Genomic DNA, 19,655 nt, shown 5'->3' with positions numbered 1-19,655 from the left:
CAGAGAATCAGACACATGATGCTGCCCTCTGCCCATTGGCTGCTTAGTTTATTCAAGCATGTTTCAAAATACGACACTGCCAAGCGTGTGCAAAGCTGTCTTCCAAACAACGGCTTTTCGGGCATTATCACTTAAATACAGTACAGTGGGTAAACAGTTGATTTGCATAAATATATCTAAGAGAGATAACAGAAAAGAGTACAAATGCAGTGTAGTGCAATTCTCTAGTGTCCAGTTCAGAGATGACTTGATGTTCTGTGCAGCATAGACTGCATAGTCCTTTAGTCTCTATGGGCCAGATGGCTGGTTGGAGAGGGCCACATCACAGTCCTTTAGTCTCTATGGGCCAGATGGCTGGTTGGAGAGGGCCACAGCACAGTCCTTTAGTCTCTATGGGCCAGATGGCTGGTTTGAGAGGGCCACAGCACAGTCCTTTAGTCTCTATGGGCCAGATGGCTGGTTGGGCCAGAGAGGGCCACAGCATAGTCCTTTAGTCTCTATGGGCCAGATGGCTGGTTGGAGAGGGCCACAGCATAGTCCTTTAGACTCTATGGGCCAGATGGCTGGTTGGAGAGGGCCACAGCATAGTCCTTTAGTCTCTATGGGCCAGATGGCTGGTTGGAGAGGGCCACAGCATAGTCCTTTAGTCTCTATGGGCCAGATGGCTGGTTGGAGAGGGCCACAGCACAGTCCTTTAGTCTCTATGGGCCAGATGGCTGGTTGGAGAGGGGGCCACAGCACAGTCCTTTAGTCTCTATGGGCCAGATGGCTGGTTGGAGAGGGCCACAGCACAGTCCTTTAGTCTCTATGGGCCAGATGGCTGGTTGGAGAGGGCCACAGCACAGTCCTTTAGTCTCTATGGGCCAGATGGCTGGTTGGAGAGGGCCACAGCACAGTCCTTTAGTCTCTATGGGCCAGATGGCTGGTTGGAGAGGGCCACAGCACAGTCCTTTAGTCTCTATGGGCCAGATGGCTGGTTGGAGAGGTCCACAGCACAGTCCTTTAGTCTCTATGGGCCAGATGGCTGGTTGGAGAGGGCCACAGCACAGTCCTTTAGTCTCTATGGGCCAGATGGCTGGTTGGAGGGGGCCACAGCATAGTCCTTTAGTCTCTATGGGCCAGATGGCTGGTTGGAGAGGGCCACAGCACAGTCCTTTAGTCTCTATGGGCCAGATGGCTGGTTGGAGAGGGCCACAGCACAGTCCTTTAGTCTCTATGGGCCAGATGGCTGGTTGGAGAGGGCCACAGCACAGTCCTTTAGTCTCTATGGGCCAGATGGCTGGTTAGAGAGGGCCACAGCACAGTCCTTTAGTCTCTATGGGCCAGATGGCTGGTTAGAGAGGGCCACAGCATAGTCCTTTAGTCTCTATGGGCCAGATGGCTGGTTAGAGAGGGCCACAGCACAGTCCTTTAGTCTCTATGGGCCAGATGGCTGGTTAGAGAGGGCCACAGCACAGTCCTTTAGTCTCTATGGGCCAGATGGCTGGTTGGAGAGGTCCACAGCACAGTTCTTTAGTCTCTATGGGCCAGATGGCTGGTTAGAGAGGGCCACAGCACAGTCCTTTAGTCTCTATGGGCCAGATGGCTGGTTGGAGAGGGGTCCACAGCATAGTCCTTTAGTCTCTATGGGCCAGATGGCTGGTTGGAGAGGGCCACAGCACAGTCCTTTAGTCTCTATGGGCCAGATGGCCACTGGTCTCTTGGGCCAGAGAGGGCCACAGCACAGTCCTTTAGTCTCTATGGGCCAGATGGCTGGTTGGAGAGGGCCACAGCATAGTCCTTTAGTCTCTATGGGCCAGATGGCTGGTTGGAGAGGGCCACAGTCCATAGTCCAGATTTAGTCTCTATGGGCCAGATGGCTGGTTGGAGAGGGCCACAGCACAGTCCTTTAGTCTCTATGGGCCAGATGGCTGGTTGGAGAGGTCCACAGCACAGTCCTTTAGTCTCTACTGGCCAGATGGCTGGTTGGAGAGGGCCACAGCATAGTCCTTTAGTCTCTATGGGCCAGATGGCTGGTTGGAGAGGGCCACAGCATAGTCCTTTAGTCTCTATGGGCCAGATGGCTGGTTGGAGAGGGCCACAGCACAGTCCTTTAGTCTCTATGGCCTCCAGATGGCTCTGAAGGGCCACAGCTAGTCCTATAGTCTCTATGGGCCAGATGATCCACAGCACAGTCCTTTAGTCTCTATGGGCCAGATGGCTGGTTGGAGAGGGCCACAGCACAGTCCTTTAGTCTCTATGGGCCAGATGGCTGGTTGAAGAGGGCCACTGTATATAGTCCTTTAGATTCTATGGGCCAGATGGCTGGTATATAGGCCACAGCACAGTCCTTGAGTCTCTATGGGCCGGTTCCCCCTGTATATAGCCAGATGGCTGGTTGGAGAGGCCACAGCACAGTCCTTTAGTCTCTATGGGCCAGATGGCATTGGAGAGGGCCACTCTAGTCCTTTAGTCTCTATGGGCCCTGGTATAGGGCCACTCCAGTCCTTTGTCTCTGGGCCAGATGGCTGGTTGGATAGGGCCTCCACATTGACTCTGATGGCTGGTGGAGAGGGCCACAGCATAGTCCTTTAGTCTCTATGGGCCAGATAGCCTCCACATTGACTCTGATGGCTGGTGAGAGGGCCACCACAGTCCTATAGTCTCTATGGGCCACATGACTCTGTTGGAGAGGTCCACAGCCCAGTATATAGCCTATGGCCAGATGGCATTGACACTGTAGTCCGGTAGTCCTATGGGCCAGATGGCTGTTATATAGCCAGTCCTTTACATTGCCAGATCTGTACCGGCCACAGCCCCAGTATATAGCCTCCACATTGACTCTGTGGACCGGTCCACAGCCAGTCCTTTAGTCTCTATGGGCCAGATGGCCTCCACATTGACTCTGTTCCATGGGCCAGATGGCTGGTTGGATATAGCCTCCACATTGACTCTGCCAGATGGCTCTTTAATTATTTGTTTTTCTTATGGCTCTTACTTTTTAGTCTTATTCTTAAAACTGCATTGTTGGTTAAGGGCTTGTAAGTACAGCATTTCACTGTATGGGCCAGATGTCTACTACACCTGTTGCATTCAGCATTTCACTGTAAGGTCTACCACACCTTTGTCTCTATGGGCCAGATTTCACTGGTTAGAGGCCACAGCACAGTCCTTTGTCTTCATGGGCCAGATGACTGGTAGAGGGCCACCACACCTTTGTCTCTCATGGGCCAGATGGCTGGTTGGAGAGGGCCACAGCACAGTCCTTTAGTCTGTATTCAGATTTCACTGGTTAGAGAGGTCTACAGCACAGTCCTTTGTATCTCATGGGCAGATCACTGTTAGAAGGGCCACAGCACAGTCCTTTGTATTCATGGGCCAGATCACTGGTTAGAAGGGCCACAGCACAGTCCTTTGTTGTATGGGCCAGATGGCTTTCACTGCAAAGGTCTCTACCTAGAGAGGGCCACAGCCAGTCCTTCAGCATTTGGGCCATGGCTGGTTAAGGGGCCACAGCACACCTTTGTCTCATGGGCCAGATGGCTGGTTAGAGGTCCACAGCTAGTCCTTTGTCTATTGGGCCAGATGGCTGGTTAAGGGCCACAGCTACACCTTTAGTCTCTATGGGCCATGGCATTTCACAGCATAGTCCTTTACTCTACAGACCTGTTGAATCACAGCATAGTCACTTAAGGTCTACCTGGAGAGGGCCACAGCATAGTCCTTTAGTCTCTATGGGCCAGATGGCTGGTTAGAGGGCCTTTACACCTGTTTTATTCATGGGCCAGATGGCTGGTTGGAAGGTCTACCTAGTCCTGTTGTATGGGCCAGAGCTGGTTCACAGCAAGGTCTTTACCTATGGGCCAGACCTGGTTGTATTCAGCAGTCCTTTTCACTATGGGCCAGATGGCTGGTTGGAGAGGGCCACAGCCACACCTGTTGTATTCAGCATTTCACTGGTTGGAGAGGTCTACAGCACAGTCCTTTAGTCTCTATGGGCCAGATGGCATTTGGAGACCACAGCACAGTCTAGTCTCTATGGGCCAGATGGCTGGTTGTATTCAGCATCTATGGGCCAGACTGGTGGAAGGGCCACAGCACAGTCCTTTGTCTCTATGGGCCAGATTTCACTGGAAGGTCTACAGCACACCTTTGTTGTATGGGCCAGCATTTCACTGTAAGGTCTACAGCTAAGTCCTGTTGTATTCAGCATTTCACTGTAAGTCTACCTACACCTGTTTTATTCAGCATTTCACTGTAAGGTCTACCTAGTCCTTTGTATTCAGCCATTTCACTGGTTGGAAGGTCTACCTACACCTGTTTTATTCAGCATTTCACTGTCCTTAAGGTCTACCCTACACCTGTTTTATTCAGCAGATCACTGTAAGGTCTACCTACACCTGTTGTATTCAGCATTTCACTGTAAGGTCTGAGACCTACACCTGTTGTATTCAGCATTTCACTGAAAGGTCACACCTACACCTGTTGTATTCAGCATTTCACTGTAAGACAGTCTGAAGAGAAAAACCTACACCTGTTGTATTCAGCATTTCACTCAAAAGGTTTACCTACACCTGTTGTATTCAGCATTTCACTGTAAGGTCTACCTAGTCACCTGTTGTATTCAGCATTTCACTGTACCAGGTCTACCTACACCTGTTGTATTCACATTTCACTGTAGGTCTACCTACACCTGTTGTATTCAGCATTTCACTGTAGGTCTACCTACACCTGTTGTATTCAGCATTTCACTGTATATAGGTCATTGACCTACACCTGTTGTATTCAGCATTTCACTGTAAGGTCTACCTACACCTGTTGTATTCAGCATTTCACTGTAAGGTCTACCTACACCTGTTGTATTCAGCATTTCACTGTAGGTCTACCTACACCTGTTGTATTCAGCATTTCACTGTAAGGTCTACCTACACCTGTTGTATTGACATCTTCACCCCCTTTATAAGGTCTGAACCTACACCTGTTGTATTCAGCATTTCACTGTAAGGTCTACCTACACCTGTTGTATTCAGCATTTCACTGTATAGCCTCCACATTGACTCTGAACCAGTACACCTGTTGTATTCAGCATTTCACTGTATATAGCCTCCACATTGACTCTGTACCAGTACACCTGTTATATTCCACATTTCACTGTATAGTCTGACTCTACACCTGTTGTATTAGCATTCCACATTGACTCTACCAGTACACCTGTTGTATTCAGCATTTCACTGTAAGGTACCCCCTGTATATAGCCTACACCTGTTGTATTCAGCATTTCACTGTAAGGTCTGAACCTACACCTGTTGTATTCAGCATTTCACTGTAAGGTCTACCTACACCTGTTGTATTCAGCATTTCACTGTAAGGTCTACCTGAACACCTGTTGTATTCAGCATTTCACTGTAAGGTCTACCTACACCTGTTGTATTCAGCATTTCACTGTAAGGTCTACCTACACCTGTTGTATTCAGCATTTCACTGTAAGGTCTACCTACACCTGTTGTATTCAGCATTTCACTGTAAGGTCTACCTACACCTGTTGTATTCAGCATTTCACTGTAAGGTCTACCTACACCTGTTGTATTCAGCATTTCACTGTAAGGTCTACCTACACCTGTTGTATTCAGCATTTCACTGTAAGGTGTATGTATTCACTGTATAAATGATTCCCAGAGCCCCCTCAGATCAATCATTCCCATTACAGCCCTTCAGTCTACATTTTCAGGTTTGTTTAGAAAATAACAGAATGATAGATAACAGCCTACTTTTAGTGAATACAAATAAGTGTGAGACATGGCCTTGTGTTGCTGCACTGTCTAGAACTACCTTAACAAACAGTGACTTATTATTATTAGTATTATTGACAGTTACCATGGAGAAGAGATGTCACAACTAACTACATAATCATGTGAATTCATTAAATCATCTGACTGTTTCGATGTGTCTGTTAGTAAATGTTTTTATTTCTGAGACATAATGATTATTATGAACAATTGACATTCAAGAATTAGTTGTCACTCTGTTAACCACAACCAACATGCTGGATCTCTGTTTAGTTGTCAGTGGTCTTAAAATGACTCTGACTCTGGGGAGAGATAGGACATTGGCCCTGCCTCTAAAATGAGACTCTCTGGGGAACATGACACCACAGTAAAAGGTGAGATGACAAGTTTGTTCATATGAAGAGTTTATTTCCAAATGCTGTATCCCAATCACATCAGAAATGATTGCTCATGGTTACTTTCTATTGACTCTGTTCCGGTTGCCTGAGAGCCTCCACAGTAGTTAAGTCTTTAATTATTTGTTCTGTATCTATGGATGATCCCAGTAGTTAAGTCTTTTTGTATTTTCTGTAAAATCATTGTTGGATGAGACCCATTTCGTTAAGTCTCTGTTTTTGTTCTGTATCTACCTGGTATGAGACACAGTAGTTAAGTGTTTTTGTTCTGTATCTACCTGGACCTGTTGTATTCAGCATTTCAGTTAAGTCTACCTTTTGTTCTGTATCTATGGATGAGACCCACCTCAGCATTTCACTGTATTCAGCATTTCACTGTAAGTCTGTTTTTGTTCTGTATCTATGGATGAGATTTCCCAGTAGTTACAGTGTTTTTGCATTTCTGTATCTATGGATGAGACCCAGTAGTTAAGTGTTTTTGTTCTGTATCTATGGATGAGACCCAGTAGTTAACCTGTTTTTGTTCTGTATCTATGGATGAGACCCAGTAGTTAAGTGTTTTTGTTCTGTAATCTATGTTGATGAGACCCAGTAGTTAAGTCTTTTTGTTCTGTATCTATGGATGAGACCCAGTAGTTAAGTTTTTTGTTCTGTATCTATGGATTGAGACCCTGTAGTTAAGTGTTTTTGTTCTGTATCTATGGATGAGACCCAGTCGTTAAGTCTTTTTGTTCTGTATCTATGGATGAGACCCAGTAGTTAAGTCTTTTTGTTCTGTATCTATGGATGAGACCCAGTCGTTAAGTGTTTTTGTTCTGTATCTATGGATGAGACCCAGTAGTTAAGTATTTTTGTTCTGTATCTATGGATGAGACCCAGTAGTTAAGTCTACCTTTTTTGTTCTGTATCTATGGATGAGACCCAGTAGTTAAGTTTTTGTTCTGTATCTATGGATGAGACCCAGTAGTTAAGTCTTTTTGTTCTGTATCTATGGATGAGACCCAGTAGTTAAGTATTTTTGTTCTGTATCTATGGATGAGACCCAGTAGTTAAGTCTACATTTTGTTCTGTTTAGAAAATCTATGGATGAGACCCAGTAGTTAAGTCATTTTGTTCTGTATCTATGGATTAACAAACAGTGAGTTAATTATTTTTGTTCTGTATCTATGGATGAGACCCAGTAGTTAAGTAATTTTGTTCTGTATCTATGGATGAGACCCAGTAGTTAAGTTTTTTGTTCTGTATCTATGGATGAGACCCAGTAGTTAAGTCTGTTTTTGTTCTGTTTATCTATGGATGAGACCCAGTAGTTAAGTCTTTTCTTCTGTATCTATGGATGACACCCAGTAGTTAAGTCAAGTTTTTCTTCTGTATCTATGGATGAGACCCAGTAGTTAAGTGTTTTTGTTAAGTCTGTTTGTTCTGTATCTATGGATGAGACCCAGTAGTTAAGTCTTTTGTTCTGTATCTATGGATGAGACCCAGTAGTTAAGTCTTTTTGTTCTGTATCTATGGATGAGACCCAGTAGTTAAGTCTTTTTTTTGTTCGTTCTAAATGATCCATTGCCAAACTGGGTGGTAACGTTCTTATCCCTCTCTAGCTAGACAACTACAGATAACTTACAGTCACGTCAAAGAGTGCAGCCAGAAAAGCAGCAAAGTAGCTGCATTTCCATTTGTTTTAGCTGTTTTCTAATGACATTTATTTGGATAAATCCATGACAATGAGCTAATGATGCACAATTTCACCTGGAATAGAACATGTGCTCTCTCGTCAGGATTTTTGTTTTAGATTCCATCTCTCACAGTTGAAGTGTACCTATGATAAAAATGACAGACCTCTACATGCTTTGGAAGTAGGAAGTAGGAAAACCTGCAAAATCGGCAGTGTATCAAATACTTGTTCTCCCCACTGTATGTTTTATTATTTAGAAAAGTATCGTGTTTTGGAATGAAACTCTTCTTATGTTTCCCCATCTGAGCTCAGAGTAGATGAGAGACATAATATTTGTCTCTGTTGTGTTGAAGCCCAATCAAGCAGGAGAGACCAGCCTCCCCTGTGCCCAGCGGTCTGTCCATGAAGAGTGACCGGTCTATGGGTACACCTATACGGTTTAGAGAGGGAGACTTTTCTACTGAACAAAGGTAAGAAGAACTCAAGGATCATGGTCAGTGAGTTAAACAACACTGTCTCTAGTCATTTCTCCTCTCCCATTTTTCAATTTCTTTTTGTTGTTTTAATAATCCATAGGCTAATCCTTTTTTCCATTTTCAAAGTCCTGAAACAATATTTAACATTCCCTCCCTGTGTGTGTTTGTGCAATCCTTGAATGTTTTGTCCACAGAAACCAACAGGAGAGATCAGAGTCAGAGATTCTCAGTGGTCAGTCTTCCCAGAGTCAGCAAACAGACCTGAAACAACACCGAGTGACCTCATCAAGTACAGTACCAGCAGGGATGTGTTGTGGTGATTAATTTAGACAAGAGAGAATTAATAATACCATCAATAATACCAATAATGATATAAATCAGTCACACCAGTGTGTAATGTATAATGAAAACCTTACACATTTAGACAGACAGTTACAGTAAGATAATAGATGATTACAATGTAAGCATTATAGCACATTATAACAATACTGTAGGCATTAAATCAGACAGTAATATTAATATCCTCTGTGTTATTTCTTCATTCAGATGAACTTGCTGTGATTTGCCAACGTGAACTCAAATCTAATCTGAAGAAGAAGTTTCGATGTGTATTTGAGGGGATCGCTATACAAGGAAACCCAACACTTCTCAATAAGATCTACACAGAGCTCTACATCACAGAGGGTGGAACAGGAGAGGTCAATAATGAACATGAGCTGAGACAGATTGAGACAACAACCAGGAAACAAGCAAGACCAGAGACTGCAATCAAATGTAATGACATCTTCAAGCCCTTAACTGGACAAGACAAACTTATCAGAACTGTGCTGACAAAGGGAGTCGCTGGCATTGGAAAAACAGTCTCTGTGCAGAAGTTCATTCTGGACTGGGCTGAAGGAAAAGCAAATCAGGATGTCCAATTTGTATTTTCATTCCCTTTTCGGGAGCTGAATTTGATGAAAGAGAAAAAACACACTTTGATTGAACTTCTCAATCACTTCTCAATGGAAACCAAAGAATCAAGAATCTCCAACTACGACAAGTACAAAGTTCTGTTCATCTTTGATGGTCTGGATGAGTGCCGACTGCCCCTAGACTTCCAGAACAACAAAATCTGTTGTGACGTCACAGAGTCAACCTCAGTGGATGTTCTGCTGACAAATCTCATCAAGGGAAATCTGCTTCCCTCTGCTCTCCTCTGGATAACTACCCGACCTGCAGCAGCCAATCAGATCCCTTCAGGTTGTGTTGACCAGGTGACAGAGGTACGAGGGTTCAATGACCCACAGAAGGAGGAGTACTTCAGGAAGAGGTTCAGTGATGAGGCCCTGGCCAGCAGAATCATCTCACACATAAAGACATCAAGGAGCCTCCACATCATGTGCCACATTCCAGTCTTCTGTTGGATTTCTGCAACAGTCCTTGAAGACATGCTGAAACATAAGAGAGAAGAGATGCCCAAGACTCTGACTGAGATGTACACACACCTTGTGGTGTTTCATACCAAACAGAAGAATGAAAAGTATCTTGGGAAAGAAGAGACAGGTCCAGACTGGAATAAAGAGAGCATTCTGTCACTGGGAAAACTGGCTTTTCAACAGCTTGTGAACGGCAATCTGATTTTCTATGAAGAAGACCTGAAAGAGGCTGGAATTGATGTCAATGAAGCCTCAGTGTACTCAGGATTGTGCACACAGATCTTTAAAGAGGAATGTGGGCTGTACCAGGACAAGGTGTACTGCTTCGTGCATCTGAGCATTCAGGAGTTTCTGGCTGCTGTATATGTGTTCCTCTCATTCATCAACAACAATGAAAATCTAATGGCCGAACCTCAAACAACGTCCAGTAACGATTTTCTACTGAAGACAGAAGTTACTGTCTACAAGAGTGCTGTGGATGAAGCCTTACAAAGTGAGACAGGAAACCTGGACCTTTTCCTCCGCTTCCTTCTGGGCCTCTCACTGGAGTCCAATCAGAAGTACTTACGAGGTCTGCTGACAAAGACAAGAAGCAGCTCACGGAGCCATGAAGAAACAGTCAAGTACATCAAGGAGAAGATCAGGGAGAATCCCTCTCCAGAGAGGTGCATCAATCTGTTCCACTGTCTGAATGAACTGAATGACCATTCTCTAGTGGAGGAGATCCAAAGCTACCTGAGATCAGGAAGTGTCTCCAGTGATGAACTCTCACCTGCACAGTGGTCAGCTCTGGTCTTTGTGTTGCTGACTTCAGAAAAGGAGCTGGATGTGTTTGACCTGAAGAAATACTCCAGATCAGAGGAAGGTCTTCTGAGGCTGCTGCCAGTGGTCAAAGCCTCCAGAGTTTCTCTGTGAGTACATCAAATACATTTAAGTGCTAATGGTCTGGAAGAACTATTCAGTTTAGAGAAAAAAATATATTATTGAATAACATATTGAATCAGTGCATTTGTGTTCACATTAGTATAACAAAATGACCATACAATTCTAGGAGACAGAAGATGAATCTATATGTTGTTTGGTGTTAAATGAACAGTGTGTTTGTGAAGTCATGATGATCTCTTTATCAGGCTGTCAGGCTGTGGAGTCACAGAGGAAGGCTGTGCTTCTCTGGTCTCAGCTCTGGAGTCAAATCCCTCACACCCAAGAGAGCTGGATCTGAGTAACAATGACCTGAAGGATTCAGGAGTGAAGCTGCTCTCTGCTGGACTGGGGAATCCCCACTGTAAACTGGAGACTCTGAGGTCAGAGTTCCTGTAATGTGTTTACCAGACACATAGTCCACATCATACAGACACACATAGTCCACATCACATGTGTTTACCAGACACATAGTCCACATCATACAGACACACATAGTCCACATCACATGTGTTTACCAGGCACATAGTCCACATCATACAGACACACATAGTCCACATCACACAGACACACATAGTCCACATCATACAGACACACATAGTCCACATCACATGTGTTTACCAGGCACATAGTCCACATCATACAGACACACATAGTCCACATCACATGTGTTTACCAGGCACATAGTCCACATCACACAGACATACATAGTCCACATCATACATAGTCCACATCATGTGTTTACAGACAGACACATAGTCCACATCACATGTGTTTACCAGACACATAGTCCACATCATACAGACACACATAGTCCACATCACATGTGTTTACCAGACACATAGTCCACATCATACAGACACACATAGTCCACATCACATGTGTTTACCAGGCACATAGTCCACATCCACATCACATGTGTTTACACACATAGTCCACATCATACAGACACACATAGTCCACATCATACAGACACACATAGTCCACATCATACAGACACACATAGTCCACATCACATGTGTTTACCAGACACATAGTCCACATCACATGTGTGTACCAGACACATAGTCCACATCATACAGACACACATAGTCCACATCATACAGACACACATAGTCCACATCATACAGACACACATAGTCCACATCATACCAGACACATGTGTTTACCAGACACATAGTCCACATCATACAGACACACATAGTCCACATCACATGACACACATGTCCACATTACAGACACATAGTCCACATCACATGTGTTTACCAGACACATACACATAGTCCACATCATCATATATGTTTACCAGACACATAGTCCACATCACACAGACACACATAGTCCACATCATACAGACACACATAGTCCACATCATACAGACACACATAGTCCACATCACATGTGTTTACCAGACACATAGTCCACATCACATGTGTTTACACATAGTCCCATCATCATTCAGACACATATTCCACATCACACAGACACACATAGTCCACATCATAGTCACATCATACAGACACATAGTCCACATCATACAGACACACATAGTCCACATCATATGTGTTTGGACAGTGAAGCTTACAGGTTTAAATTTGCTGCTATACTCCAGTATTTTGGATTTGAGAAAACAGTTTAATATTAGGTGACTGTACAGAATGTCACCTTTAATTAGAGGTTAATGGTGAGAGGTTAGTTTGTTTTGTTGTTGCCTCTGTAACTCTCTCACTCTTTATTATTAATGATTCAGTCATGGTCTTTCTTAATCATGGCAGTCACAGGCTTGACGTAGTCATTGTTGGCAAGGAAAATGGTACCAAATGCTATACCTTTGACTACTTTAATACACTATAAGTGTTTTGGTCATGATACTTATGACTTTGTAAAATGGGGAATAGATACATAAAGATCAGTCAGTTCTAAACAGTAACACAGACATGTCTGAAAGTAGCCTCAAATAAAAGGTGACATTATAGACTGACCAGTAGACTGACCAGACCAGTTTAAGAAGAAGTATCAGTCAGAAGACAGACAGTGAGGTATCAGACTTAGATGGAATTGTGTATACAGTCCACACCATATCTATTTTGACAGTGACGCTAACATTTTAAATGTGGCTCTATACTCCAGAATTTTGGATTTGAGATCAAATGTTTTTTGAGGTGCCAGTATACTCAAATTTTCATACAAACCTTTTTTCTCTCTAAAAGCAATATTATGATCATTTACAATAATGATACATTAATTTATTAATAGATATGGCAGGTTTCAGGACACTGACATATCTGAATATGTTGAAAATTATACTGCCATTATTTTCACCACCAAAGAATATCAGTGTGGTTTTAATATGATTTGACTCTTTGCAGGCTGTCAGGCTGTCTAGTCACAGAGGAAGGCTGTGCTTCTCTGGTCTCAGCTCTGAAGTCAAACCCCTCACACCTGAGAGAGCTGGACCTGAGTAACAATGACCTGAAGGATTCAGGAGTGAAGCTGCTCTCTGCTGGACTGGGGAATCCCCACTGTAAACTGGAGACTCTGAGGTCAGTATTTCTGTAGTTGGTCAACAAGTGATAACTGTTCACCAAGATCCACATGTGTTTACCAGGCACACATAGTCCACACCATATGTGTTTGGACAGTGAAGCTTACAGTTTTCAAATGTATGCTATACTCCAGCAATTTAGATTTGAGATAAAAAACGTTTAATATTAGGTGACAGTACAGAATGTCACTTTTTGTTAGAGGTTAATGGTGAGAGGTTACTATGTTTTGTTGTAGCCTCTGTAACTCTCTCACTCTTTATTATTAGTGATTCATTCATGATCTTTCTCAATCATGACAGTCACAGGCTTGATGTAGTCATCGCGTTCAAAGAATATGGGACCAAATACTATACTTTTGACTACTTTAATACACATTCATTCATTTATGAATAGATATGGCATGTTTAAAAAAATATACTGCCACTCCAATTTCACCACCAAAAATATCATTGTGGTTTTAATATGATTTGACTCTTTGCAGGCTGTCAGGCTGTCTAGTCACAGAGGAAGGCTGTGCTTCTCTGGTCTCAGCTCTGAGGTCAAACCCCTCACACCTGAGAGAGCTGGATCTGAGCTACAATCACCCAGGAGACTCAGGAGTCAGACTGCTCTCTGCTGGACTGGAGGATCCACACTGCAGACTGGAGAAACTCAAGTATGTAGAGGGTTTGTCAATGTTCATATCAGAAATGTTTGACTTATCAGGCCAGTTAAGACAAACATTCTTATCACAACTTGGACAAAGTTATATTTCTGACTGTGTGTTTATCCGTGCATGTGTGAGTGTGTGAGTTGACGTGTATCACTCAATCACTGTCTGTTCCTCTGCTTACCGCTACAGTGTGGAACATGGTGGAGAGTACGCAATGAAACCTGGCCTTAGAAAATGTGAGTGTTGACTTCTGTGAAGAATATGACTAAGAATAAGTCTTAATTCAAGTTAAGTCCAAGTCGAAGACCACCATCATTACTTACTTGGTCATATTAAATATCAGCTGTAGTTCTACAGAAGCAGAAATCAGGGACACCAACGTTTAGAAAGAGTTGCTTTGACAATGTGTGTGTCTGTGTATGTGTGTGTGTGTGTGTCTGTGTATGTGTGTGGCGTGTTCGTGTTACATTAGAGATGTGTGAGTATTCATGCATGCATACATGTGTGTGTGTGTGTGTGTGTGTGTGTGTGTGTGTGTGTGTGTGTGTGTGTGTGTGTGTGTGTGTGTGTGTGTGTGTGTGTGTGTGTGTGTGTGTGTGTGTGTGTGTGTGTGTGTGTGTGTGTGTGTGTGTGTGTGTGTGTGTGTGTGTGTGTGTGTGTGTGTGTGTGTGTGTGTGTGTGTGTGTGACATCATGGTTCAGTACGACATCATGTGTCCAGCGTGTGTGTGTTCATCAATGCGTACAGGTGTTTGAGTATGTGTGTAATTAATGTGAATAAGTGTGTTTTACAATACCATACAGTATAACATATGATCATTCAACAAGTCAACAAGTCTCAAGTTACAAGTTCTAATATTGTGTCTGGTTTCATCCATCAGATGCATGTGATCTCACACTGGACCCAAACACAGTAAACAGACTCCTCTCTCTGTCTGAGGAGAACAGAAAGGTGACACGTGGGAGAGAGGATCAGCCATATCCTAATCACCCCGAGAGATTTGGCTACAGGAAGCAGGTGCTGTGTAGAGAGGGTCTGACTGGGCGCTGTTACTGGGAGGTAGAGTGGAGTGGGAGAAGGGCTGTTATAGGAGTGACATATAAAGGAATCAGCAGGAGAGGAGAGGGTGAGGACAGTCTGATTGGATGGAATGACAAGTCCTGGAGTCTGGTCTGCTCTGACAACCTTTACACTGCCTGGCACAATACTAATTCCACTACCATAGCCGTCCCCCCCCTCCAGCTCCCACAGAGTAGGAGTGTATCTGGACTGGCCAGCCGGCACTCTGTCCTTCTACAGAGTCTCCTCTGACACACTGACCCACCTGTACACATATCAAACCACATTCACTGAGCCCCTCTATCCAGGGTTTCTGGTTTATGACTCCTCAGTGTCCCTGTGTCAGGTGGTCCCTGTGTCAAACACAACATGATGTTTCCGTCTAATCCTGGTCATGTTCAGTAAGACACACTGGAGCAACAATGTAGAATAGCTCTCTAGTGTGTAAACATGTGATTGTAAATATTCATGAATAAACACCATTGACGTTGTGAAACACAACTTGGACCTGCTGACGTCTGAGCGCGACATATGTTTGTTGTTGGAAGCTGAAAGCTGAACGAGAGGTCTATTGTTTTTGTAAAGCTGACCGTGTTTTTATATTATTTTATGATCCTGCAGCACTGTTGGGCTTAGCTTCTGTTAGTGCTGCTGTCTGTCCCGGGATCCTGCAGCACTGTTGGGCTTAGCTTCTGTTAGTGCTGCTGTCTGTCCCAGGATCCTGCAGCACTGTTGGGCTTAGCTTCTGTTAGTGCTGCTGTCTGTCCCGGGATCCTGCAGCACTGTTGGGCTTAGCTTCTGTTAGTGCTGCTGTCTGACCCGGGATCCTGCAGCACTGTTGGGCTTAGCTTCTGTTAGTGCTGCTGTCTGTCCCGGGATCCTGCAGCACTGTTGGGCTTAGCTTCTGTTAGTGCTGCTGTCTGTCCCGGGATCCTGCAGCACTGTTGGGCTTAGCTTCTGTTAGTGCTGCTGTCTGTCCCGGGTATTGCAATGTTTTTAAAATTGTATAAACTGCCTTAATTTTGCTGGACCCCAGGAAGTAGAGATGCTGCCTTGGCAGCTAATGGGGATCCACAATAAATATAAACACAAAATAAAAATACAACATGGCGTTTCCCTTTAATCATGGTTCAGTATGACATCATGGTTCAGTATGACATCATGGTTCAGTATGACATCATGGTTCAGTATGACATCATGGTTCAGTATGACATCATGGTTCAGTATGTCATCATGGTTCAGTACGACATCATGGTTCAGTAAGACATCATGGTTCAGTATGACATCATGGTTCAGTATGACATCATGGTTCAGTATGACATCATGGTTCAGTATGTCATCATGGTTCAGTACGACATCATGGTTCAGTATGACATCATAGTTCAGTAAGACATCATGGTTCAGTACGACATCATGGTTCAGTACGACATCATGGTTCAGTAAGACATCATGGTTCAGTACGACATCATGGTTCAGTACGACATCATGGTTCAGTACGACATCATGGTTCAGTACGACATCATGGTTCAGTACAACACTCTTAGAATAGCTCTCTAGTGTGTAAACATATGATTGTAAATATTCATGAATAAACACCATTGAAGTTGACAGACATTGTCAACTAGAGTCTAATATAATTAATCACCACACTGTGTTGTAAAACTGTTTTCATTTAGAAATCATTGATCTTGTTGTTATTGGGCTTCTTGATGTTTGTACATATTGTTGTCTGTAGAATGTTTGTTGCATCAAGAATTTAACAAATAATCTTGTTTGTGTTTAAACTCAATTCCACTGAATGAAATGTACATGTGACAAATGTGACTAATAAAGTTAATCAACCAGATGAAAGAAGAGAGATGGAAATGTTTTAATACCGATGACAATATGACATTACAGTCAATGGAGGACAGTAATAGATGGAAGAAGAGAGGTGTAAATGTTTTAATTCTGATCAGAATATGACAGTACAGTAATAGATGGAAGAAGAGAGGTGGAAATGTTTTAATATTGATCAGAATATGACAGTACAGTAATAGATGGAAGAAGAGATGTAAATGTTTTAATATTGATCAGAATATGACAGTACAGTAATAGATGGAAGAAGAGAGGTGTAAATGTTTTAATATTGATCAGAATATGACAGTACAGTAATAGATGGAAGAAGAGAGGTGTAAATGTTTTAATATTGATCAGAATATGACAGTACAGTAATAGATGGAAGAAGAGAGGTGTAAATGTTTTAATATTGATCAGAATATGACAGTACAGTAATAGATGGAAGAAGAGAGGTGGAAATGTTTTAATACTGATCACAATATGACAGTACAGTAATAGATGGAAGAAGAGAGGTGTAAATGTTTTAATACTGACACAGAATATGACAGTACAGTAAATGGAGTCAACTTAATGGGGTTGTGTTCAGTACATAGAAATGGGACTCATTCAGTTGAAGAGGAAGCTGTTATGACAACACACACACAGACCTTAACAGTGTAAAATGTCAACTTCAATGGGGTTGTAGCTGTATTGAAGTGGTGTGTTTTTAGGGAATCTCCTTTTCTGTCATCTCTGGTACAACACGGGAATCTCCTTTATCATCTCTGGTACAACACGGGAATCTCCTTTATCATCTCTGGTACAACACGGGAATCTCCTTTATCATCTCTGGTACAACACGGGAATCTCCTTTATCATCTCTGGTACAACACGGGAATCTCCTTTATCATCTCTGGTACAACACGGGAATCTCCTTTCTCATCTCTGGTACAACACGGGAATCTCCTTTATCATCTCTGGTACAACACGGGAATCTCCTTTATCATCTCTGGTACAACACGGGAATCTCCTTTATCATCTCATTATAATATCCACTATTCTGTCATTATAATATGCACTATTCTGTCATTATATTATCCACTATTCTGTCATTATAATATCCACTATTCTGTCATTATAATATCCACTATTCTGTCATTATAATATCCACTATACTGTCATTATAATATCCACTATTCTGTCATTATAATATCCACTATTCTGTCATTATAATATCCACTATTCTGTCATTATAATATCCACTATTCTGTCATTATAATATCCACTATACTGTCATTATTATATCCACTAACGTGCAGCGTGATCTGGGTTTCAGATCTTTTTTTTTAAGTAAGTGAACCACACAACAAAACAATAAAGACTAAACGATACGTGATTACAATGGACTGCTAACATGCAACTACACATAAACAATATCCCATAAAACACAGGTGGGAAAAAGCTAACTAAATATGATCCCCAATTAGAGAAAACGATTACCAGCTGCCTCTAATAGGAATCATACAAAATCACTAACATAGAAAAACAAAACTAGAACCCCACAAAGAAATAATAAACTAGACTAACCCCCCAGTCACGCACTGACCTATTCTGCCATAGAAAAAAAGGGCTCTCTATGGTCAGGACGTGACAACTATTCTGACAACATTATAACATCCACTATTCTGTCATTATAATATCCATTATTCTCTCATTATAATATCCACTATTCTGTCATTATAATATCCACTATTCTGTCATTATAATATCCACTACATTATAATATCCACTATTCTGTCATTATAATATCCACTATTCTGTCATTATAATATCCACTGTTCTGTCATTATAATATCCACTATTCTGTCATTATAATATCCACTATTCTGTCATTATAATATCCACTACATTATAATATCCACTATTCTGTCATTATAATATCCACTATTCTGTCATTATAATATCCACTGTTCTGTCATTATAATATCCACTATTCTGTCATTATAATATCCACTATCCTGTCATTATAATATCCACTATTCTGTCATTATTATCCACTACATTATAATATCCACTATTCTGTCATTATAATATCCACTATTCTGTCATTATAATATCCACTATTCTGTCATTATAATATCCACTATCCTGTCATTATAATATCCACTATTCTGTCATTTTTCTATCCACTATTCAGTCATTATAATATCCACTATATTATAATATCCACTATCCTGTCATTATAATATCCACTATCCTGTCATTATAATATCCACTATTCTGTCATTATAATATCCACTACATTATAATATCCACTATTCTGTCATTATAATATCCACTATACTGTCATTATAATATCCACTATTCTGTCATTATAATATCCACTATTCTGTCATTATAATATCCACTATCCTGTCATTATAATATTCACTATTCTGTCATTATAATATCCACTATTCTGTCATTCTATCCACTACATTATAATATCCACTATTCTGTCATTATAATATCCACTATCCTGTCATTATAATATCCACTATTCTGTCATTTTTCTATCCACTATTCAGTCATTATAATATCCACTATATTATAATATCCACTATCCTGTCATTATAATATCCACTATTCTGTCATTCTATCCACTATTCTGTCATTATTCTATCACTACATTATAATATCCACTATTCTGACATTACAATATCCACTATTCTGTCATTATAATATCCACTATTCTGTCATTATAATATCCACTATCCTGTCATTATAATATGCACTATTCTGTCATTATAATATCCACTATACTGTCATTATAATATGCACTATTCTTTCATTATAATATCCACTATCCTGTCATTATAATATCCACTATTCTGTCATTATAATATCCACTATTCTGTCATTATAATATCCACTATTCTGTCATTATAATA

At 41.8% G+C, this 19,655-nt stretch overlaps 2 protein-coding genes across 3 annotated transcripts in view; both read left to right on the top strand.

Annotated features, from left to right (window-relative positions):
* The window catches only part of LOC135535311 (NACHT, LRR and PYD domains-containing protein 3-like), a 112,475-nt gene that overhangs the window by 11,323 nt on the left and 81,497 nt on the right, over nt 1-19,655 (top strand). The gene's annotated exons all lie outside the window — the stretch shown is intronic.
* LOC135535312 (NLR family CARD domain-containing protein 3-like) lies at nt 7,695-16,761 on the top strand. Its single transcript, XM_064961979.1, is given in 9 exon segments — nt 7,695-8,305; nt 8,506-8,600; nt 8,858-10,640; nt 10,860-11,033; nt 13,020-13,193; nt 13,678-13,851; nt 14,038-14,084; nt 14,729-15,071; nt 15,073-16,761. Coding segments are annotated over 9 exon segments (3,066 nt in total). The 5' UTR covers nt 7,695-8,237; the 3' UTR covers nt 15,281-16,761.

Source organism: Oncorhynchus masou, unplaced genomic scaffold (genome assembly GCF_036934945.1).
Source record: "Oncorhynchus masou masou isolate Uvic2021 unplaced genomic scaffold, UVic_Omas_1.1 unplaced_scaffold_477, whole genome shotgun sequence".
NCBI lineage: Eukaryota > Metazoa > Chordata > Actinopteri > Salmoniformes > Salmonidae > Oncorhynchus > Oncorhynchus masou.
The sequence above is the reverse complement of the archived record's forward strand: the minus strand, read 5'-3'. Positions and strand labels throughout refer to the sequence as shown.